Source organism: Fusarium verticillioides, chromosome 2 (assembly GCF_000149555.1).
Source record: "Fusarium verticillioides 7600 chromosome 2, whole genome shotgun sequence".
Lineage (NCBI taxonomy): Eukaryota > Fungi > Ascomycota > Sordariomycetes > Hypocreales > Nectriaceae > Fusarium > Fusarium verticillioides.
This window is the reverse complement of record NC_031676.1, coordinates 3875961-3897635: the sequence shown is the minus strand read 5'-3', so window position 1 is coordinate 3897635 and position 21675 is coordinate 3875961. Positions and strand designations below refer to the sequence as shown.

General features: G+C 47.9%; 10 protein-coding genes across 11 annotated transcripts; 4 read left to right on the top strand and 6 right to left on the bottom strand.

The window, feature by feature from the left end:
- Window positions 1-2218: 2218 nt before the first annotated feature.
- Window positions 2219-2665, top strand: FVEG_15326 (hypothetical protein; the record flags this gene model as incomplete). The annotated part of the gene is made up of 1 exon (XM_018904448.1): window positions 2219-2665. The coding sequence occupies one exon, from the start codon at window positions 2219-2221 to the stop codon at window positions 2663-2665; it is 447 nt and encodes a 148-aa protein (XP_018747860.1).
- FVEG_03740 (hypothetical protein) lies at window positions 2585-4545 on the bottom strand. Its single transcript, XM_018891361.1, has 3 exons — window positions 4179-4545; window positions 2967-4100; window positions 2585-2913 (listed from the first exon to the last, which is right to left on the bottom strand). Exons 1-3 carry the CDS (start codon window positions 4473-4475, stop codon window positions 2812-2814), a joined length of 1533 nt encoding a protein of 510 aa, XP_018747861.1. The 5' UTR covers window positions 4476-4545; the 3' UTR covers window positions 2585-2811.
- A 1331-nt stretch (window positions 4546-5876) lies between these two features.
- On the top strand, window positions 5877-7478 carry FVEG_03741 (hypothetical protein). The gene is made up of 4 exons (XM_018891362.1): window positions 5877-6266; window positions 6323-6701; window positions 6751-6868; window positions 6916-7478. The coding sequence occupies exons 1-4, from the start codon at window positions 6039-6041 to the stop codon at window positions 7376-7378; spliced, it is 1188 nt and encodes a 395-aa protein (XP_018747862.1). The 5' UTR covers window positions 5877-6038; the 3' UTR covers window positions 7379-7478.
- A 555-nt stretch (window positions 7479-8033) lies between these two features.
- On the top strand, window positions 8034-9437 carry FVEG_15327 (hypothetical protein; the record flags this gene model as incomplete). The annotated part of the gene is made up of 1 exon (XM_018904449.1): window positions 8034-9437. One exon carries the CDS (start codon window positions 8034-8036, stop codon window positions 9354-9356), a length of 1323 nt encoding a protein of 440 aa, XP_018747863.1. The 3' UTR covers window positions 9357-9437.
- A 272-nt stretch (window positions 9438-9709) lies between these two features.
- On the bottom strand, window positions 9710-10781 carry FVEG_03742 (hypothetical protein; the record flags this gene model as incomplete). The annotated part of the gene is made up of 3 exons (XM_018891363.1): window positions 9710-10502; window positions 10560-10638; window positions 10694-10781. 3 exons carry the CDS (start codon window positions 10779-10781, stop codon window positions 9710-9712), a joined length of 960 nt encoding a protein of 319 aa, XP_018747864.1.
- A 199-nt stretch (window positions 10782-10980) lies between these two features.
- FVEG_03743 (CMGC protein kinase) lies at window positions 10981-13009 on the bottom strand. Its single transcript, XM_018891364.1, has 3 exons — window positions 12322-13009; window positions 11505-12263; window positions 10981-11450 (listed from the first exon to the last, which is right to left on the bottom strand). The coding sequence occupies exons 1-3, from the start codon at window positions 12952-12954 to the stop codon at window positions 11145-11147; spliced, it is 1698 nt and encodes a 565-aa protein (XP_018747865.1). The 5' UTR covers window positions 12955-13009; the 3' UTR covers window positions 10981-11144.
- A 693-nt stretch (window positions 13010-13702) lies between these two features.
- FVEG_15328 (hypothetical protein) lies at window positions 13703-15781 on the bottom strand (the record flags this gene model as incomplete). Its single annotated transcript, XM_018904450.1, has 1 exon — window positions 13703-15781. The coding sequence occupies one exon, from the start codon at window positions 15779-15781 to the stop codon at window positions 13721-13723; it is 2061 nt and encodes a 686-aa protein (XP_018747866.1). The 3' UTR covers window positions 13703-13720.
- A 250-nt stretch (window positions 15782-16031) lies between these two features.
- FVEG_03744 (hypothetical protein) lies at window positions 16032-18600 on the bottom strand. Its single transcript, XM_018891365.1, has 8 exons — window positions 18494-18600; window positions 18313-18435; window positions 18111-18262; window positions 17908-18060; window positions 17044-17859; window positions 16815-16990; window positions 16570-16759; window positions 16032-16518 (listed from the first exon to the last, which is right to left on the bottom strand). The coding sequence occupies exons 1-8, from the start codon at window positions 18544-18546 to the stop codon at window positions 16082-16084; spliced, it is 2100 nt and encodes a 699-aa protein (XP_018747867.1). The 5' UTR covers window positions 18547-18600; the 3' UTR covers window positions 16032-16081.
- Window positions 18601-18817: 217 nt separating this feature from the next.
- On the top strand, window positions 18818-20057 carry FVEG_03745 (hypothetical protein). Of its 2 annotated transcripts, none has more exons than XM_018891366.1 (2): window positions 18818-18943; window positions 19013-20057. In XM_018891366.1, the coding sequence occupies exons 1-2, from the start codon at window positions 18900-18902 to the stop codon at window positions 19947-19949; spliced, it is 981 nt and encodes a 326-aa protein (XP_018747868.1). In that variant the 5' UTR covers window positions 18818-18899; the 3' UTR covers window positions 19950-20057. The 2 variants fall into 2 exon arrangements, with proteins under 2 accessions (XP_018747868.1, XP_018747869.1); XM_018891367.1 differs by having other exon boundaries at window positions 18818-18956.
- Window positions 20058-20107: 50 nt separating this feature from the next.
- Window positions 20108-21541, bottom strand: FVEG_03746 (hypothetical protein; the record flags this gene model as incomplete). Its single annotated transcript, XM_018891368.1, has 2 exons — window positions 20108-20918; window positions 20967-21541. The coding sequence occupies 2 exons, from the start codon at window positions 21539-21541 to the stop codon at window positions 20108-20110; spliced, it is 1386 nt and encodes a 461-aa protein (XP_018747870.1).
- Between the last annotated feature and the right edge of the window lie 134 nt (window positions 21542-21675).

Sequence of the window (21675 nt, the reverse complement as noted above, 5' to 3'; positions counted from 1 at the left end):
CAGCTGGCACAAAAGGGTTTGGGAGCCATCATACAAGAGCACGATCCCGTCACCCAAGCTATGCTTCCAAAAAGGACTCCCAGACTACGAAAACGAGCGAAGTTTACATGGAGCCGCCATAAAGTCAAAGCTGAGATGAAAAAGCTGGAAGATTGTAATGCAAGATTGAATAGAATCTTGACAGCCTCTAATGAGCTCGCCGAGTCGACACCGGCCACCAAAAACATGACTGTCAGCCTCTAGAAGAAATTTCTAGAAATGCTTCCAGAGTCCATGATGCCCTGTCCAGCAGTTGGTGTTCCCTCGGTGACTGCAATCATCAGGCTGCCATAATGTTAGAGGAGAGACTGTCTCGAAAATCCATCCGTCATAGATCTGGCGCAAATCGTCCATATGCGAATGTTGGGCACTTTAGTATCTTACTTTCGAGAGACGCTATAGCTGCCTGGCTCAGCGCTGAGTTCCACCTGGAGCGTGACGAACCACTGGAACCAACGTATGAAAGATGTCTTTGACAATTCATCCTAGAGAGGCTGATGATATATTTAGCAAAAGCGCCCATGGGAACCGCCGTGTGCGTTTCGAGCCTTCCGATATCCCCGTTAACCACCCTCAAGCTCCTAGAGTGACTGACATATGTACCTTCATTCGGAGCGCCTCTGCTCCAGACCTGAGGTTTTCTATAGATCACCGTAATGTCTTACATCGAATTGATCTACCGGGGAGCTCCTATAGCCACAATCTACAGAGAGGACTTAGTTTGCAGGATCTGCTGCCTGACATGAAAAGTCAGTCCTTTGCGTTATGTGATTTCTATCGCCTAGCTATCATACTGGCATCATCATGCATCCAGCTTCGAAGCACTCGCTGGCTTCATCAATCCTGGAACAAGCAGAGTATCTTGTTCTTTCGACCCGACCCAGATGGCGAGGCTTCTGCAGACATGCGGTATCCTTATCTCGCCATTCAATCTCAGTCAGGTATTTTATGGAATGTAAACAAAGTTCAGATACTAACACTCATGCTTAGTGAATGGCAAAGAGGGTTCAGAAATGGAGCGTGTTAACATGCTGAGCCTCGCAATCATGCTCATGGAAATCAAAACAGGAACTGAAATAGAGTGTCATCGACGCCCAGACGACCTGGGCTCAGACGGGAAGCAAAACAGCTCAACCAACTACTTGACTGCTTCAAGGTGGCTCCGTCAACTGACTGACCGCGGGAGGCTTCCGTGGAGATACGGCGATGCTGTGAGATATTGCATTAGATTTTATGACGATTGTCATGCCTCACTAGAAGACGCTGATACTCAAAGGCAATTCAGAGAGGAAGTGATTGGTGGGTTGGAGGCAGAAATGCAAGCTATAGTGCATTGGGTTTGACTTGATTTCAACAGAATATAACAAGACTACCTACTATATTCCCTTCAACTGCCATGGAAAATTCCAATTTATCCTACCTTACCCGACGTGCATAAACTAGTCTTTCCTCTTTGTCATTGCGTAGCCAGATCACCATTGATGCGAACTGCCGAGACAATTTGGACTCACACATGACTACAGTAGTGATTCTGCATAAAGGTTACCAGAAACCAACCACGATGTTATTTCTCCTCTCTTCTATTGCCAACCGTACAAAGAAATTACAATTGGCAGGCTTGCAAAGCTTATCTTAGACAATTGTGTTGGGTAGCTGGTATCCTGCCCGGACTGACTTTCATAAGAGTGTTATTTTGAGTTGATTGACCCCCATAGCTGGTTGCTCACACCACGCACCTTGCACAATTGTAATTGGCTTGTTAATAACTGCGTCAGCGAGAAAGAGATTTGTCACTGAACCCCGATCGAGTCAATTCTACCAGATGTGGTGAAGCAATACGGTAAAATCCCCAAATATTGTAAGTGATGAGGTGTGGACTGTAAGTGATGAAGTGTAGACTCTATACGACTTAAGATATACTTGAGAGTGATCAAGTGTTTATTGTGCGTGATTAAGTTCATACTTCAGAGTGATAAACAGAGCGTAGCAGTTGTACCATGCGCACCTAATCCTGCCATTGCCATATGCGTATCTAATCTCACACTTCACATTCCACTCAACTTCATAGGAGCCAAACCTCACTCTGCTTATGCACAGAACTCGGTTTCACTTGACAAGCAAAGTCTCTGCTCAGTCCTGTCTCATGATGAGTTCCGGCGTGCAACGCAATGATACGAAAATGAGTCTACGTACTCTTCTTTGGGAAAAGAGGACTCCAATTCCTGACCAAAAACTGAAATTCACGTGGCCATACGAGCTGCTCAAAACGCTGATGACACCAGACCTGGTCTATAACGAACTGATCGTCTCATCGATAAACGATAAGGAAGCAACGAAATATCGAGACATCATCCTAGGCGAATACGAAAAGCGATCAAGGACCTCCCCCGAGACCTATCGCCGCGTCCTTGCCATACTCCTCTGCCAAGGGCAGGTGATGAACATCGGCAAGTTTCTGGGGGAGAAGCTACACGACGGACTTTTCCCGTTGGACCGTACCGAAGGGCGCGAGATTGCTCAGAAGCGTTTTAATAAATCACTCGGTTGGGAAGATGAGGATGTTGAATACTTTAACAGCTCTGGATTGAGAGTATCGGCTGATAGTGATATTGGGAGGAAGCAATAGTACAGTCTACCAAAAAGCCGTTATATACTGAGGCAAGACAGTTGGCACTGCATCTCAAGGGATTTGTAGAGAATCATAAGTTGCAAAGCTTATGTACTTTACATGTGCAATCCGAATGAAACAGAAATGACACTTTCATGCGAGACCTACGACATCTGTCTGCGACTAATAGTACACGGGATGTCCTTGTGATACATAAACCAGGAGTTATCATACTTCCATCTATGGTTCGGATCCGTGATACGAACCTACATCTTGGGTTAATACTTGATCAGTAGCTCAGGGAGATGACCAGACTTACGTCAAAGTTCACATAAAGCGTAGCAAACATTTTATACATCTCCAACTTGGACATGTGTTTACCCATGCAGACTCGCGAGCCGTGTCCAAACATCATCTCAGTGCACTCATGCATTCGTCGCACGCGTTGAGCATGTCCCTGTTCAGATTCACCCTTGCTGCGGAGCCATCGCTCAGGTCGGAAGGTATCGACGTCTTCGCCAAAGACACCAACATCGCGAGTGATGACACAAGGGTTGATGCCGACTTTTGTCCCAGCGGGAATGAAGCGACCGTCTGAAAGCTCGAGGCCTTCCTTTGGGACCTCGCGCTCAAGGATGAGACCGACAGCGGGGGATATTCGCATAGACTCACGCATGACTGCATCGAAATAGGGTAGTTGACTGATCTCCTTCCATTGAGGAACGGGTAGAGTCAAGTTGGCGGAACGGAGTTCGGCGACCATCTTCTCGCACACTGAAGGATTCTTGAGTAGGTGGTAAGCAGGAGCACGCATAGCACCAGCGGTCGAGTCACCACCAGCCAAGACATTGAGCATAAGCCAGTTCAGAATTTGCTGGTCATCGACATAGTCAACAGTCTCCTTCAAGCTGTTATACTTGTCAATGAAGAGGTCCACGGGCTTACGCTTGGCAGCGCCAGAAGCCACCTGCTGTTGGTACTCTGTGAGAATTTTGATGGTGTACAATACGCCATTGACAAGAGGGCGAGGACCAATACGCCAGATGGGATTCTTGTCCAGCCACTCGTCAAGCCACGGGATCTGACTGACGGGTGTGAAATACTTGAGTCCAGCTGTGCTTTCAGCAATGATGTTCTCGACATCTGCAGCTTGGTCCATGAAACCATAGTTGCGGCCAAAGCTGATATTCGCAGCTGCGTCCCAGGCATAATACGCAACCCATTCGTCCATCTTGCAGACATAACCTGTGCTAGCAAAGCGATTGTCAAGGTGAGTAATCAGCTCACAGAGGGTTTCGTCCATAATAGGCTCAGCCTCCAGCATCTTGGGCAGCGTCCAGAAGCCCCGGATGGGTTTGGTGTATTTGGTGTGAAAGTCTTCATCAGCAGTGTTGAAGATGTTCTGCATGCGCTGGCCATTGACAACGACATCGTTGGGGCGGTACATATTTGTCTAACACAGTCAGAACCCATTAGAATCAATCCACCCAGGAAATTCCATCACTCATTGGGCATCGCTGTAAGGACTTACCTTTCGCCAAGGGTTTCTCGTCGTGTAAATAACACGAATCAGATCTGGGTCACTAATACTGATCGTATTTGGACCAACCCGCACAGCAGAACCCCATCTCCGATGCCATGCTCGCATGTGTCCATCAACATTCCCCTTGGTGGCAAGATACGCCCGATAAAAGTCCGTATACTTTGCAGCAAGAGGGCCAGGAATGCGTCTGAGAGGCGAGAATAAGAGGTCGTAAAAGATACGAGCGACGACAAAAGCAACGCCAACGTACAGCACGTAGCTCAGGTCAAAAGAAGAAAGGTCCATGATCTACAGAGACAACGACTTGCATCTGCGGAGAAAACAAAGAGGATATATCATAAATTTAATTAAAAGCTTCTGCGGGATGCAGACACGGGACACAGCCGGATCTATATTGCTTTTTGCGGAGGGTATGGTCTGACTAGTCTGATTACTGAAGACGTGTAATGCACTCCCTCTCCACACTGTCTTTATCACAGGTAAAGAGAAAAGTGACGCCCTTGTAGAGAATGCGTCTGGATTATGCACCATGTAACAGTACTCCACCGCCAACTTGCAGGGTATCTATGCTAGTGTTTATGATATGTCTTAACTCCACACGGGAGAAACCAAATACAGAAGCGGAACAGCCATTGAGGATACAGGAACAGGAAGACTTCCCTCGCACACATGTGTGAAATTGTTGGCTTCCCCACACAAGCATGAGGCTCCTTGAAACTTGGCATGCAGTAGTTACAGCAAGAATCCCACGCACATGGTCTCGATGAGCAACCACCTCGGTTGGAATCGTCAAAATCGGTTTAGGTTCTTGAGGTTCTGCACGATGAGAACGAGAGAAGAGATAATATCTCACCGGGGAGGCGGGATCATCCTTGTACAGGCCAGGGGTATCCTTGGAAAAAGGCTGAGCAAACAAAGAGCTTACAGGACTCGAGGAAATATTCGAAGCACAAGCCGAATACAAGAGAATATGAGAAGTGACTGTCACGTAACTAATGGCTCAATCTCGGTTAGTACACAATAAGATAACGTTGGAGCTAGTGACACGGGACAAGTACGCCACTGGTACGGGAACTAACCTTGGACTAACGTACGTTAGACAAGACATCACTTAACATTGATATTCACGCACGTCAACACTAGTATAATCAAGACTCTTATTTAACTGAAATCCACTTTGCACAAATTTCCCGCAGAACTTGTCGCGGCCGGTAAGCCAAACTCACTCTCTGCGGCGAGCCAATTATGCAGGAGTATGGCACAGCATCTGATCTATCAGATTCGCGAGCCCCAACACTTCACCGGGATTGGCAGTAATACGGAGATAACAATAAGCGACCCCCATGCTCTAATTCTGGTTTGCGACCCTGTTGTAACAACTGATATTTGACATATTATGCAAAAGCGAGCAAACATCTTCCCCCCCGTGATTGGATCTGCAGATCGTCTCCGTTGTGGCTCGCTCAGCGTATGATTGTGATGGCATCGATCGTCCCCATTGTTTTCTCTCCTCTCACAGTCGGGATATTCTCATGCTCTCGATTGGATTCGCTACTCGGGCGATTTTGCAGCCCCGTTTTCAACGTTGCTTTTTTTCTGCCGTTGTTTCGAGTCCAACAGTCCAACGGCTTCGGTCTCTCCCGAGGCCAATCCTTTCCCCACGATGAAATATCCTTCCTTCTTTTTCTTTCTTTGTGATACTTGAAATCCTTCGCCCAGTTTCTTTGAGATGTGACAGATGCCTGAGAGAACGAGGCTATGTTATGAGAGAATTTGTTTGCCTGCCGGTTTGGTTATTTTCGTATTTGTGTGTCAGGGTTTGTCCTTGAATACATATAAGACGCATGAATGTGCCTGTTAAGGCAGAGTGAGACAAACTTGTTGGTTATCGATGCTAATATGGCTGCTGCTACGCCTTCTCCTGAGTATCTCGCCGAGACGCGTGGCCCGATGATTCGGACTGTTACGTGGCTCTCTGTGATCTTTCCCATTCTTTTTGTTGGACTTAGAGTGTACACGAGATTGTTTGTGCGAAAGGTCTTTGGTCTTGATGACTGGGTCATTGTTATCTCTCTGGTAAGAAGCCAAAATTCCTCGACATCCCACTTACTGACAAATATGGGTTGCAACAGGTTCTTCTCATCTGCTATGGCGCCATCATCGAAGCTGCCGTTCAGAAAGGTCTCGGTCGACACGTCGAATGGGTTCTCACCTTTGCTCCCCAAGATGCCGTCCCGGTCGCATTGCTCGGCCAAGTCTCACAGCCCTTTGTGGTCATGTCGTGTGCCTTGGGCAAGACATCCTTCTCGATCAGCCTCATGCGACTAGCCGCACAGCGATTCATCCATCGGTTCCTCTGGTTCATCGTCGTCACTATGCTTACACTTCACATCCTCATCTCTATCATTGTCTTTGTGCACTGCGAAGATCCCCGAACAACATGGAACCCGGCTATCGTGAGCAAGTGTTGGCATCCTAATTCCTACCTTGGAGTTTTGTACTTCATCGGCGGTAAGTCTGCTCCACACGCATGGTTTTGTCTAATACTAACATCATCAAGCTTACTCTGCCGTGACCGATTTCATCCTCGCGCTTCTTCCTTGGGCTATGCTCTGGAACTTGAACATGAAGAACAAGGAAAAGTTCGGTGTAGCTTTCGCCATGAGTCTTGGTGTCTTGTACGTTCTCGTCCCCTATCATCATCGTCTCTTACTAACTACTCTAGCGCCGGAGCTATCGCAGTTATTAAATGCACAAAGCTCAAAGCCAACGCAACAAGCACCGATCCTACCTACGACGTCGGTGAACTTCTCTTCACTGCCTGCGCTGAGAATGCACTCATTATCATGGCTGCTTGTATACCTACCCTTCGACCCATGCTTCGCAAGGTCTTTCCTTCATCAGCCAAGTCAAGCGAGAACTCGCATCGTTTGAAGAACATGAACAACATCATGTTCGTTCCCAAGAACAAGGCTGGTCAATGGAGTGCTTTGATTGAGACTGAGGCTCACCCAGATCATAACTCTGACAACCAGAGTGACAAGAGTATTCTCAAGGAACATCGTGGTACTATGAATGGTCAGGACAATGCTGGGCCAGCTGGTGGACCAGCTAGTCCAGCACTATCACCCCATATCAGAAAAACAATGTCGGTAAATGTGTCGTATGACAGGAGTAACAGTATGTAAATGGGAATAGGGCAAATAGGCAGATCAGATACAGCGACCCTAGGCCAGGTACCCTGAATAACCTGTGCAAGTCAAACGCCAGAAGTTCCCGTGAAAATGTTAGCGACCTTTTTGACCTGGTCTAAAGTGTCTGGGTAGGCCTGTTCTTGGCATTACACACAGATCACTAACAGGGGACCAAATCTGTGCCTATGCGATATGTTAGTGGAAGTCGCCGACCTCGAACTCAATAACAAAAACATGCAGTCAAGGTCTTGCCGCAAATAGTTCAATTGTATTTTGAAATCACAAACAATTACAAGAATTCAATCGCATCTGCCTCGCACCTCGCGCAATTGACCGAAACCGGAACATCTATATCAGGTGACGATGACTCAACTTACGATAACCAAAGCCAAGCCAAGTCTTTATTGGTTTCTCCCTCGCAAGAAGGGTCATGCCTTTTGCAGAGCCACAATCTGGAGTCCAGTGATTGGCTATCTTGCATTTCTCAACCTTGGCCTCATATTCGCGACTTACTTAGATTTGCGGCACAGTCAATAATTCCGGCCAGGCTGGGAACTAATATTGTGCAGAAGCAAATACCGATGGCATAAATAAGAGGGAGATTGCCTCAGTTTCGTTTGTATTAGCTATAGCCATAATACAACTAAAAATGTCATGTCTTGGAAAACTACCGAAATCTGGCCCCGACTTGGGGATTCACCTCGACGGTGATACATATCTTCCTGGTGATAACATCACAGGACTGGTATATCGAAAATCGCATATCGTGAGCCCAGACTCATCACTCACTGTATCCATGATCGGAACATCGAAAGCAAGCCAACAGGTCAAGGATAGAAAAGGTGATTATACATGGGGGGTAACGCTACTTGACCATTGCCAGACCATATTTAGGGGGCCTTTGCATATCGAGAACGGGGTTCATAAGGAGTGGACATTTAGTATACCTGTTCCGCTATATACCGACCCAAAAGTCAACAATGTCAGACAAACCTTAAGCTTTGTTCCTCCGGATACTACAGACCACGAACTGCCTCCGTCCTATATCCTCGGCGACGGAGGAGAAAGGAGAGAGTCGGCGTGCATCCAGTATATCATCGAAGCCAAACTTACAGCTGAAGTTCATGGAAGAACCGAAGTCTTCGAGGCTATATGTCCTTTTAAGATCATACAACTGACGCAAGATGCTCCTATCGCAAACTTCGGATCCAGACGAATTCGCTATCCACGAAAAGCCTCAAGTCAGACGCTTGTGCCAGGATCTGAAAATGTGAGATTGTCTTCGCTACAAAGGATCAGGAAGCACTTCTTTTCATCAGACCCTGACCTAGCATTTGACGTTTATGTTGACGTCCCAAGGATCATCCAACTTGACAACCCAACGCCTATACCGATCAAGTTTCTTGTGGCACCAAACTGGCAAAAGACAAGCCCTGCAATTCAAGATGTTGTACAAGAGGTCAAACTTACAACTGTACACATTTGGATAGTCACAGAAACATCACTCAACGGAAGCTTTGGAGGACGAAGAACAGAAGTTGACCTTGGGGTTGTCCAAGCTCTCAACAAACTCAAGATGAATCTTCGAATACCCTTCACACGACAATGGGAGCCTATCGATGTCGGAGAATTGTCAGGCCTGCGGATAGGTCTAAAGAATACAGGATTTCCGCAAGAATGGAGTTTTGCACAGGCGGGGTTTACGCACTCATTTTGTACATATAATATCATGGTTACGCATGGAATTGCATGGTGGATTCAGGGTGAGATTGCGGGAGTCAGGTTTGATGTGGGTGGGGAGGCGGATTTGTTGATACTAAGACCCAGTGATGATCGAGTACGACTTGAGGCGACGGAGGGTGGAAGTAGTAGGGCGACAGAGACTGAGGCTGAGATACAACATGATGAATCGTGGATCAGGCCACCTGTGGAAGAGGCCGTACCGGCATACAGAAGGACCGACGGTACTTGAGTATCGATTTATTTGCGGTCTAATAAGCTCTAGTGACGTAAAGGTTTAATTCTTGATATACCTATGAATTTAATAAGTCCCACCTAAGCCAAACGGACCTCTATGTCAATGTTATAAGAGGTAGAAGCACCCGTACACTCACTCGTGAAATCCACTCCCGCCTGCACAAGCACCAGTCGTGAAGAGCACGTCCAAAACTCAGCAATCTGATCATCACCCCACAAGCACTGAAGGCCCAGAGGGTACGAAGTCGCTGGGATGATCTTACAGACCAAAGAGTTGGCCGCGCTCGATGTCGCTTCCTCTGCCGACATGAAGCGCACGTACTTGTTCGAGTTTCCGTTGACGTTGGACTAAGCGGCCTTTCCGTTCGAACTTCCGGGTCCGTTGACGACTTTAAATTCTCCTGTGCGTTGGTTGAGTGTGAAGGTTAGATCGGTGTCAACGTCAGCTGTGAAGTTGAGGAAGTATTTCCCAGTGCCGATTTGGTTCTCTAGATGGACGAAACCAACACCCCCGAGGGAGGCGAGGTCAGGATCACCGCTGTCGTGTGCGATGAGGAGAATCGTTTGCAGTGGATCAGCTGCCTCAGTCTTGGTGCTGATCTCGGTCTTGGTCTCGGTGGCAATGATGTTATCCTTTACTTCTGTCCCAACAACTTTACTGATCTTCTCGGTGGAATAAGTCTGCTGAACAATCTCTGTCTTGGCTATTTTGGTGGCGTAGGCGGTGGCGATAGCTGTCTTGATCGTAGTCCTCCGTGCAATAATAATCTTATGAATGACTGAAGCAATCGTCGTTTGGGGAAGGGTAATAGTCTTACTGGTGACACCAACACGCGAACATGCAGACGAGTACGTAGCCGAGTTTCTGCACGCACTGCTGGCGTAAGAAGGGATGACAGGGGCATTAGCTGCTCGCTTCTTGAATGGTGGGCTGACATTCTGGGCAGTCGTTATGATTGTCTTTGTGGTCTGCTGAATAACTGTCTTGGTACCATCCATTGTCACAGTTGTAGTGACATCGATCGTAACAATCTGCACGACAGAGTTGGTTCTTGTGGCCGTGACAAGCTGGGTGTTGATTGCCGTTACGGATTTCCTGACTGTCGGTATGCTTGTTACAGTCTTTGTCCTATAGATAGTCCTGGTATTTTATCATTAGCTGTTGTGACACTACGTAGACAGAATTCGTTAGCCCTACACTTTCTTGGGTGTCGCGGTGGTATATAGATAAGCCTTGCAGTCGGGTACATATGTTTTACTTGAAACTGCGGTAACGGCTAGTTCAAGAGTCAGTTGTTGATTTACAGGTATTGATTATAAAACACGACATACCATTTAAGCAAGAATCAGAGTTCATAGTCAGGGCCTGAGCACCTAACAAGGCCATTGCCAAAGCCACGAAAGATTGTGAGAACCTCATTTTTTCAATACTAACCGGTCCAGTTTTCGCAAAAGGGGGAGCAGAGGAGAAAACCACCATCGAGTCGTAGCAGACTGCATAGTTAAATATTTCTATCCCTTGCCGCAATTCCGGTGGTATGGGTGATAGATCGGTCGAGACTAACCAGACATATCTGAGCCTTGTTTGAAGTCGTCGCTGCTAACTTCACTTGGCTACACTGAGCAACAAAGAACTAAGATTAGGTAGGCTAAGGTATTCTAAACTATCTAGTTAAAAACGCTATCATTTTTCCCGACAACACTATCGATCATTATGCTATTTGGAGTTAACCCTGCCCTGATAGGTCTGGCCCCAGAATCGCTATCACGAGCTACATACCTTTCAGCCAGAGGCCTCGTTCAGCCGATTTCTTTTCTCGACCCGAGCCTCAAGAATGCTTTCTATCTTATTATTCAGATGCACTCCATCCATGTATCTTGCCTCCAAGCTTATTTCCCTCAGTTCCGGAGTTTTAATATAGTCAATGTTATCAAGGACGCGCTGGTGCATCTCGCCAAAACTCTCAAATAATTCGGCCATGCTTTTCCTCCTACTCTGGTCAACGGCCAGCATATCTTGATGTATTATATTGAGCAGAGCATGAACGTAGGCGCTGCAACCCCGCTTCCTATGCAAAGAACCGATCCACTGCCAATAGTGTCAGAAAGAGGTTGTAGCAAGTTTCTATCTTGGGATACTTACCTTGACGATTTGTTCTTTTACCCCAAGCCTGTAGCCCTCTCCAGGGCCAAGCCATTTAAAATCGAAGTATATGTCGGTCATGACCCCAGTTATATAAGGCGAAACCAGGATATCCTTGAATCGTTCCCTCAGGTCATTCCCCCCAAAGATCCAACAGATCATTTCAAGTAATAGACAGCCTAGACTCCAGACATCGTATGCTCTGGATATCCGACCATCACGAATATCGCACTCGGGTGCTCGATATCTGGGTGTGACAGGCAAATCGGCTGCAGGAATAATAGATCTAGTTTCTTTCTGGTGGACATCCGCAATGCCAAAATCCGATATCACAAACACGCCTCGCTTCTCTTTCCGTGATCTGAACCAAAGAATATTGGCTGGTTTTATATCGCCATGTCTGCCGAACATTGTCTCCGTGTCCATGTGAGCCTTTCTGCCTTCATGGATATGCGCAAGAGCCCCGACGACGTTTCGAATTTGTTCCGACAGCCATAAAAGACCTTCGGTATTGGCAGAAGCCGGGTTTACTAGTGGACCAGGGTGGATTTTCCAATACATGAGAAGGTCGTACTCGGCGGCTGGAAAGACGAAGTGAAATCGCCTTTGGAGAGTGTATGTAGCCAAAAGCGCGATAATATTCGGGTGACTAAGACCGCTGAATCGTTTGAGCATTTCCAATTCTTTGCTCGACCTGTCTTTCTCCCGGCTTGCAGTTTTCAAAGACTTGACGGCAACGAAGCTAACATAAAAGCCATGCTATGCGGTATGGATATTAGAGTCTCGTAAATTAGCGAGGATTGAAAGCCAAACTCACCTTCTCCAGTAACGGGGTAAACCCATGTGAGTTGGTATCAATCTTGTACTTGACGACCTGCCCGCATCCCCCTGACAGTGTCTCTTCGTGTACTCCATAGCTGTCTCTACATAACACCCAGGGGAGCATCTGTCCTTTGGGCATATCATAGTGCCGAGCCTCGTAATCTTCTCCCAGTGCAAAGAACCCCGGCGACATTCGCAGTTGATTAATGTTGAAATAGTCTCTCTGCATATAAGACCACCCCAGGTTTGCCATGCAGATCTGGGCCGTAAGATGATACTCCGATCCTTGTACGAGAGGAAATCTTTCGTCATGCAAGTCTGCATCTATGAAACCCTGGATATCGTCGCTTCGTTCTACAAGAACCAGTATTGCAAAGGCTCGAAGAAAGGGGGGTTTGTCGGTGCCCAAGATTAGATCGCTGCATGCCTCCGCGCTCTCCAGTCCTATCTTGACGGATTGGAGTTGTCGGATGATTGTATCCCGCGTTATCAGCCTTTTCAGGACCGGATACGGCCAGAAGAAGTAGTTCTCTCCGTTAATGTGCGGAACCCTTTCCCTCCAAAGCGCATCGCCTAGTATAAGTTCAGAGTCTGGCGAGCCTTGTGTAGAAGTCGAGATAAAGCCCATGATCACTCCACTATGAGAGATCGCGTTGGCGCTGATCCGATTGACGGTTGTTGGGATGTGGGGAAATGCGCCGCATGCCAAGAACTTCCAGGGTCGATAAGAAATGTCGATGACTGGGGTTTATCGCCAAAAGGTTCAGAGGCAGAGACAAAGAGACTACGGTGCACTGAAAGGACAAATGTGAGATCTGTCAAGACTCAGTGATATCAGTCCTATCTCACGTATATATTCTGATAAGCTTGTTACGGCTCCTCTTAATGCACCTCTATCATGACCGGTGAGTCTCAGTCGGTGACAGGGATGCCTCGGGGGAGACATAAAGGTTCCAACTCGGGATAGTGGGAGATACCCGGCATGTCAGCCCAACGTTTTCTGTCCCCCCAAAGGCACAGGTCACTTGGCCTCGCTCCGAAGCGCGTTTGAGTGCTCGCCTCACTAACTCAATCTGTCTGACGTCAGGCCAACGTAAGATTGCGGCGGGTATCAGCTCGGAGTTTTACTTGTTTGGCTTGTGTAACCATCTTCTCTCTCATAGCCGTCAAGATATATGCCTCACTAGCGATCACTCGTTAGGTTAGGCTGGTAATTGGCTGGGCCTTCCGAAGGCTAAATCAATGACCACTGACCGGGTACATAGGCACTATGTCCGATCACCAATGGGCGGACCGAGGTGCACCACATGACGCCCTGACATCACCCACCATTCAGACCATTCAAGATACCGAGGACTCTTTGGATCGATAGACATCGGCGAAAATACTCAATGTTAGTGAAGTATGTACTTCTTCAACTGCCTCTTCCCAGCCTGCCATTGATCAACAGCTTTGCCAAACATATACCCATCAACAAATATATCGCCCACGTATCTATACTCACCCTGCGTCCCCTCAGCCCTCAACAATATCGGCGTCGAACAACCCAACGGCACAACAATTATATCACCCGCAAGCATGAACCCCGATCCCATCGCAAGCCGACGATTCTGTGTAAGACAGAAACATCTCCCCATCATACGATCTCCAAAATGGATCTGTAAAAAGTGCCGCCTCATCTCAGCTTTAACCTCGGATGGAGATTTCAAGTAGTACGCCAGTCTGTCATCGAGTCTGATGTATGGTAGACGGTCGCGAAAGAGATTCGCAAAGACATGGTAAATTTCTGCCTGCCATCGGCCTCGGTCATATTCCGATGGGATTTGCCCGAGACATATCGTCGCCGCGAAACATCCCTCTGCCATTTGTATTTCCTGCTCAGTGCGACCTTCAATGGCCTGAAGAAGTAGCGCTCTCCAGTGTAGGAACGCCATGAGATAATCTCCCAAGTTGCAAAGCGTTCCGACGACGACACCCTTGCTCTGCACAACATCAATCTCGAGCCCTGAAATCTCAAGTTTGTTGAGGCGTTCGTCACGGAACCTGCAAGTAGCTTTGCTGGAGCCAGAAGCTGCGAAGTTGTATTTGAAGCCCATTGCCGACGTTTGTGGAACGTGTGACCAGTCGGGAACGAATGTTGGAAGATTAGCGGTGCTGGTATGAACAGGGAAGTGGATTGCTTCGCAGATAATGTCGAGCTTCTCAGTCGTCTTAAGAAGAAAGTCGACAATCTCAGTGTACACATCCTTCACGGAGAGATTGTAGTCCGCGCGGAACTCTTCCCGAATACTGGCTGGTAAGACCCCAAGTATTCCGTAGAGCTTATCTCTAGGATCAGATGCGAGCTTCCTGCGGCAAGTTCGTAACACCTGTAGAAGAGCCTCTTCGCCATCCGACATGTGGAATTTGAGGTCTGGTAGACTAGCTGGCCCTTGATAAATGAGCGTCTGAACATAGCTGAACTGGTCAGGTGAAGTCGCCAGTCGCTTCTTGAGTTGGTCCTTGTTATTGAAGATAAGCTCTCCTCGACGTTGGCTGAATAGTACTGAAGCGCTCTGGTATTTCTTCCACTCAAGACGAGTCGAGCCACAGTAAACCATTATTCGTTTCGCATTGAAGACTTCTTGGACGACCCATAATCGTCTCCAATATTCCCTCCCAAAGAGTGACACCACCGCCAAAAGGTCACCGTTTTCGGTCCCAGCCGCTAAGATTTTGGAAATAGTGCTGGAACCAAAAGGTTCACCTGTAGTCGCGATGGCGTCGAGCAAACTAACGGCTCTTACGCTGTCGTTCTCTTCCGGGCCGAGCCAGATTGCCACGCTATCCGCATTGGAATAGATGAACGGCATGAGTTGAACCTGCTGACTACGCTCATCACGATCCTTTTGGTTGATGCACAAAGCATCTGCCCACACCAGCACGGATGAGTGTTTTTTTCGAAGTGCTTGCAGTGCGCCGTGAAGACTGACAGCTATGGGGATCAAACATCCTTCAATCTCAATTTTTCGGGTATCACCCGTATCACCCCAAGTGTACGAGATAGCCATATAAGGAGGAGGCTGTTCCAAAGAAACATGGATAATCTCGCACTTGATCATCGTCTTCCTCTCCGGCAGTATTCTAACAAGTCTGATCGATGCATCTTCAATGGGTCTGTACTGATAAGACAGCTCGCTAAACGAAGATGCAGCCTGTTGGTTCTGGAGTAGCTTGGGGCTCGGGCTAAGGGCAGCTTTTGGTATAGGTGGAGACAGCGGTGGCATGGCATTGTAATCGTAGGGATATGGCATAAATTGATTATTGTAGCTTGCCTCTGGAATTACCCCATATGGCTGATTTGGCGGACGTGGTGGAGGGACGTCGTATGGGCGACCTTGGCCTTTGCCTTTGCCTATCCTGATGGGCGGCGGGGAAGGGACCCGTGCGTCTGCTGACACTTGCGGGTAGGCCATAGGATAGTCTTTGAGATACCAAGAAGTATAGAGTAGGGGCTAGGCCAAAATCTGGATGGCTTTGTGTCAAATTTTAGTTGTTGAAGCTGGCAAGTTGAGTGATTTCAGCTGAACTCATGGTTGTGAGCCTTGGAGTCAGCCTGTGGCTTTGAACAGCTGCACCCTATCAGATGGGCTGAAAACGTCTTCGGCCTAAACAAGGATAGCGTCAGGTCACATCAGATTATCTACAGATACCTAGAGGAGATAATGGCAATTGCAATGGCATCTTATTAATTGTTTCGATGGTTTTTAGCTTTCTTACATCTCGGGCTGATACAGAAAACTATCTACATCGAGCTGTTCTGCCAGATCTAGCAACTCCCCAGGCGTCAACCCCGCCATGGCATTAGCCGCAAAGAGGTCCCATCCTGTCTCATCCGAGACATGTTCCTGTAAGTCAGGTTCCCCGTTTTGCTCTTCTTGGACGTCGACATGATCTTCTCTCTGGTTTGGTACTTCCGGTGTTGCGATATTACTAGCCGGCGTCAGAGCAGATAACTTCTGCTCCAACTGCTCAAGCTCTACTTTACGCAAAGGAGCAATGAGACTTCCTTTCGCAATCAGAGTGTCAAATACATAGCGAGCATCATCACGCCATGAATCATCTGAAAGAAGAGATGGGCAGATTATAGGGATTAGGTGGAGGAGGAACGCTGACGACGATGCATACTCAATCTGAAAAGGCAAAAATGCCTCTACGACAAAAAGTCAGATTCAGAATTGAATTGATTGACGATGGTACTTACCGATGAGATCTTCATCTGCCAAGGCACGGAGCGTCTTCAAAATCGCCTGCGCTGAGCTAACGCATGACTGTATAAGCGATGCAACCGGTGGAGATAGTGATAAGCCGTGGGTCATCATTTGTGTCTTTGACTGTTCGATGTGCATATGCAAGGCACACATTATCTGCGGTCTCGTCGTGAGTACGACGCACTGAAAGAAGGTCAGTTCAGAAATCTCAAATTTGGCGCTGCACTCTGAAACTTACATGGTGATATTGGAGCAGCAGTCTCGTTGCAATTCTTGACGCTTTGCTGATTGAGTCTCGGAAATGATTGTTGATGATGTTGTTCAGATCACGATTTAGCTCAGCCAAGTTGCGTAGGATAGACTGTGTGTTGCTAAAAAGGGTGCCATCGTAATCTTTCCCAACGCCGTATACCGCTTTAAAATGTTAGCAGCCATTTCGTGGTGGATTTAATGAGGATGGCACTCACTCCCCAGTAGTCGAGCTATTAACCGAGCAAGCTGAACATGAAGGGTCAGACTCAGTGAGCTTAATGAGCTGTCCGCCTGAGAAGGTAATTTATTAGTTATGTCCTCGTCCCGAATCGCGCTGGTTGCACCAATCAGTGCAGCAAACTCTTGGTCTAGCATATAAACCACCCAGAATATTATGTGGCATCGCTTGGAGTGTTGCGCTCCGACAGCTTCTTCCGGCATATGCCTGTGGAATCCAGACAGAACACATATCCGGAGAGCCTGTCCGATATGTTGATATGCTGCTACTCGCATGTCAATCGACTGAAAGTATATAGCAGCTAGAGTGAGTGCTTGTGCAGAGAGAACCGGATCAAGCGCAATGCCTGCTAACTCTGGCATCAATGGCATCGCCCGTGCAGCGTATTGATACCCCGGTGGACTTCCATCAGTACTCTTTCCACCGAGGAAAGCTTTACCGAAAGCGATCATGAGTAAATATTGCGCATACCACAGCTTACACGAAGCCGCTTTCGCTGAGGCATCTTGATAGAGCTCTTTGAAATGCTGAAGAAACTCAGCCTCGTCTATCAAACTCGCCAACGGGCCAAGGTAGAACCTCGCAGTCTGAATGAGAAAGTATGCATAGTCCGATGGAGGTAGATTGGAAATATCCGGTGGCTCATCTGGCATAAGTGGTCTCCACTGTAGTCGGAAGGCCACTCCGTCGAGGTGCCAGGGTAGAGGCTCGTTGTTTGCTTCGGGGAGATGCTTGCCTACTAAGGCTAGGACTCTTCTGCAGAAAGCCCATGATGATGCGGGTCCCATGTACCCTGTGGAGATCCGTTAGTATATGCCGATGATTGACGGAGGGCACTTACAGTAGCGGCCCATGGCTTGGCCGAACACATAGTCATTGTCGACGAGGGGGTTTTGTCGGAAGGCCGGTTCGAGGAGGTCATTAGTGGATAGCGAGGCAGCCTCGTTTGTTTCGTCGTTCTCGTCATGATCTTGAGGTGTTCCAAGAGTAAGATCTTGAGTAGCTACGTCAGTAAGGATGACAGGTTGTTGGCTGGTAACTCACCTCCATCCCCGGCCAGGGAGGCGTCCCGTGTGACTACACCGGAAATACCATAGTCAGAAACAGAAGAGTGCCTTGGACGTGGCCTACTTCCATTGCCAAACGACCCTGGCGATGGAAGTCCATCTTGTCGCCTCTCCAAGGCACGCAGGTAGCTGTCCCAAGAATTAGCCACAGCAAGACTAAAAAAGGTCATGAGACTCACCTCTCAGGCACCGATACCTTCTTCTCTTCCGCCTCGTATATGCATCTCTGATTCTTCCGTCCACATCTCAGACAAGGCTGCGCCCCCGAACACTTGACCTTCATAGACCGACATCGCTTACACCTACCCAACAACCACGACAATCAGCAATCGGCTTCCAGCGGGCCAGAAAAGAACTCACGCTTTAGCACATTTCTTAATAATCCGAAATTGACCACTCTGTGTAGCAGGCATCGTTGCGCAATTGACAATGTCTGTTGAGGAGAGAGGTCGGGGTGCTGTTCCGACTTAAGTCTTTTAGCTGGAATGTCATTCCGGCACGGTCTTTGCCTAGCGTTCGTGGGAAAAAGCTTATCACCGGCTTTGAGGGAGCGTTATCGGCTGCGGAGTGAGAGCGGTCGGAATGAGATCCCGATAGTGGAAGCTTATCACCCGGGGACTGTTAGTGTCCTATATCGGTATAACAATCCCGGCTGTTCCACTTGAGATTTGCGTCAGTGTAAGTCGACTCCCAGGTTCAGTCTGGAAGAGATCCCTGTGGGCCTGTTTCTTGAATTGGTCAACGTTTTGATGTCAGAACTGTCACAATGACCAGGGTTTTGACTCCGTTTCGCGCCGCAATTGCATCCAGGTCAGTCAGAAAGGCATGTCGGAGTCGGCCATATTGTTCAGAGGCACAGTATCTGACCCTCCAATCTAGACCATCGACGTTGCATGCACGCAAATGCCTGATAACAAACACATCAATGCGACTGAACTCGTCAGCTGCAGCTGCAGCTAAGCCTGCATTCTCAGCAGTGCAACCAATCACCAATTTCGAGGAAACGATAGCCAACAGACCAGACTTTGATCACTCCAGCAAACCCATCGAGATAACAAAGTCCCCAGACCCCTCATGGTCATACGGGGATGGTGTGCGCACTGGTCAATCCCCCACTGACAAGATCCACCGAGAGATCGACCCGTATTCGCCTGACAGATCCGTCGGGCAGAACTACCGACTTTTAATTTCTGGTATTGCACCACGGCCTGTTGGTTTCATCAGCACTGTTTCCGGGGATGGCGGAGTAAAGAACTTGGCGCCTTTTAGTTATTTTCAGGTCGTTGATCATGACCCGCCCATGTTCATCGTTAGCTTCTCATCTCGCTTTGGGTCGGCTAAAGATACGTATCAGAATCTGAAGGATACTGGAGAATGTGTCATTAATACCGTTTCGGAGAATATGATAGAAGCAGTCAATGCTTCTTCCATTGATGCTCCATATGGAGTATCAGAATGGGATATCACTGGCTTGACTGAAGCTGCAACAACGACTGTCAAGCCGTCCCGCGTTAGAGAGTCGGTACTTTCTATTGAAGGGCAGGTCGTGGATATCAAAGAGTTCGTGAGCCATAAACCAGGAATGAGTAACTATGGAATGGTTCTCATCAAGGCTACAAGGTTTTGGGTTCAGGAAGATGCTGCCAATGAAGACTTTAGTCACATTGAGTTTGACAAGCTACGGCCCATCGGACAACTGGGTGGCATGTCGTACGGGCGGATATCTTCGACTTTCGAACTTCCGAGGACAAGATGGACCGATGAGCAACCTAAGAGTAAACTGTTGACTAAGTTGGAGAATGAAAAGGCGTCATAGCGAGGACTGTCCAGCTTTCTTCACTGTAGAACTTGATCTTGTATAGATCAACATTAATTCAGCTCCAATCCTAGATCTACTTACCGAGTAGTACTCAGTTCTCATCATGATTCGATATAAGTTCCAGCAGGTTTCAATTTGTATTTCTATGTATTTACTTAACCCAGTATTCTACGTTGGAGCTCCTGTCTCATCGCCAGCGCCATATGCTGCGTCCTCTCCACTGCACCACGATTCTCCACCGCTCGTCGGTACAAATAATTGATGCATTCCTGCACTGAGCCCCACGGTAAACACTTGTAGATCTTTGGTGTCTCGGAAGTGACTCTGTTCTCCTTTACGGCCTTCTCGTAATCCTGCAGCAGCTTACAACTCAATTCGTCGGCCATGCCCATAATCTGAGCACACTTCATAGGCACTGTGGGAAGACCAGCCTCAAGCCGCTTTCGGTGTGTGCCTAGAGCCTTCTGCGCACTCTCAGCGTTATGTGTCGCCAGAACGAGTGCCGCGTCTGGGAAGCTGAGGTTGGCAGCTTCGTCGGGCACTCTTTGAGAAATTAGCATGTCGGCAATATCGTTGTATGAATTGTCCGTATCCTCTTTTGTATCGTGAATGAGGGATCTGATCTCATTCTCGATATATGCACCGCGAACTAGCTTGATGCCCACAGTCCAGCCTTCTTGGGCCGCTAGTTGGATATGCCTTTTCGCGTTTTGTCTGGCGCCTTTGAGATACGCTTGAATGGTGTTGTAAACCAGAGCATTCCCGTGCCGATTGTGTTCGCGCATCAGGGTGATGGTCCACTCGTCAAGTGTAGGTTGCATAGCTTGTTGTTCCGCGTCTATCCAGAGTTGACACCCACGCTTTCGGGTCTCGCTACAAATATCGTCGAGAGCCTTGTGGAGGTAGCTATTCATAGGTCTGCCAGCCCGTAAAGCGTCTACGGCGATGGGTCCGGCACCAGTCACCCTGAGCTATGTAAGTTACTTGTCATTTGCACTGAAGTAGGGTACTTACTTGACAGCTAGAAGATCACCAGCCTCAATCATGTTAAGAGTATCAATGTTGCCCTTCTTCCATTCATCGATCGTATCGTAGCACTCTTTTGGATAGTCCTCAACGCCAGTGGTCGGGAGCTTCACGTTGGGATCCAACACGACGTCTTTCGAATATCCAAGAATGATGCCATGGAAGCCAAGCTTCTTGATGTACTTGACAGTATTTGACACTTCTGGAATGCTGTTCCCAGCGCAAAAGTGGTCATAGATAGTCCATTGTAGAATCCGACTGAGCACTGGGTTCTTATCAGGGTTGAGGATGGCTGAGTTGGACTGTGTGATAAGCGCGATGAATGCAAGTGACGGCCGTAGTAGCCACTTATTTGCCATTACTGTTGTCAAGGCGACGGAACGCAGGAGCACTCCCATAGGTATCTTGGATAGAGGTGATGGTTCCTCCATCATGCGCGCCTGAGGAGGCTTTAGAGAGGTTCTCAGCGCTTCATTGGTCACAGTTCTAATTTGTGGTTGGATGTAAAGGCGGGATAGAGGCAATAAACACCTTTGATGACGAATGGCGGTTCTGGAAAGCATGTTGAATAAGTGAAATTGGTGGCTAGGCGGTAATGGAAGGATTCTAGCTCATCAAAGGATGTCCGTGACTTTCATATATTCTCATGGAAGTGTCAGTGTCACCGTCCAACATTCTCCCACTGTCCTGCCACCAT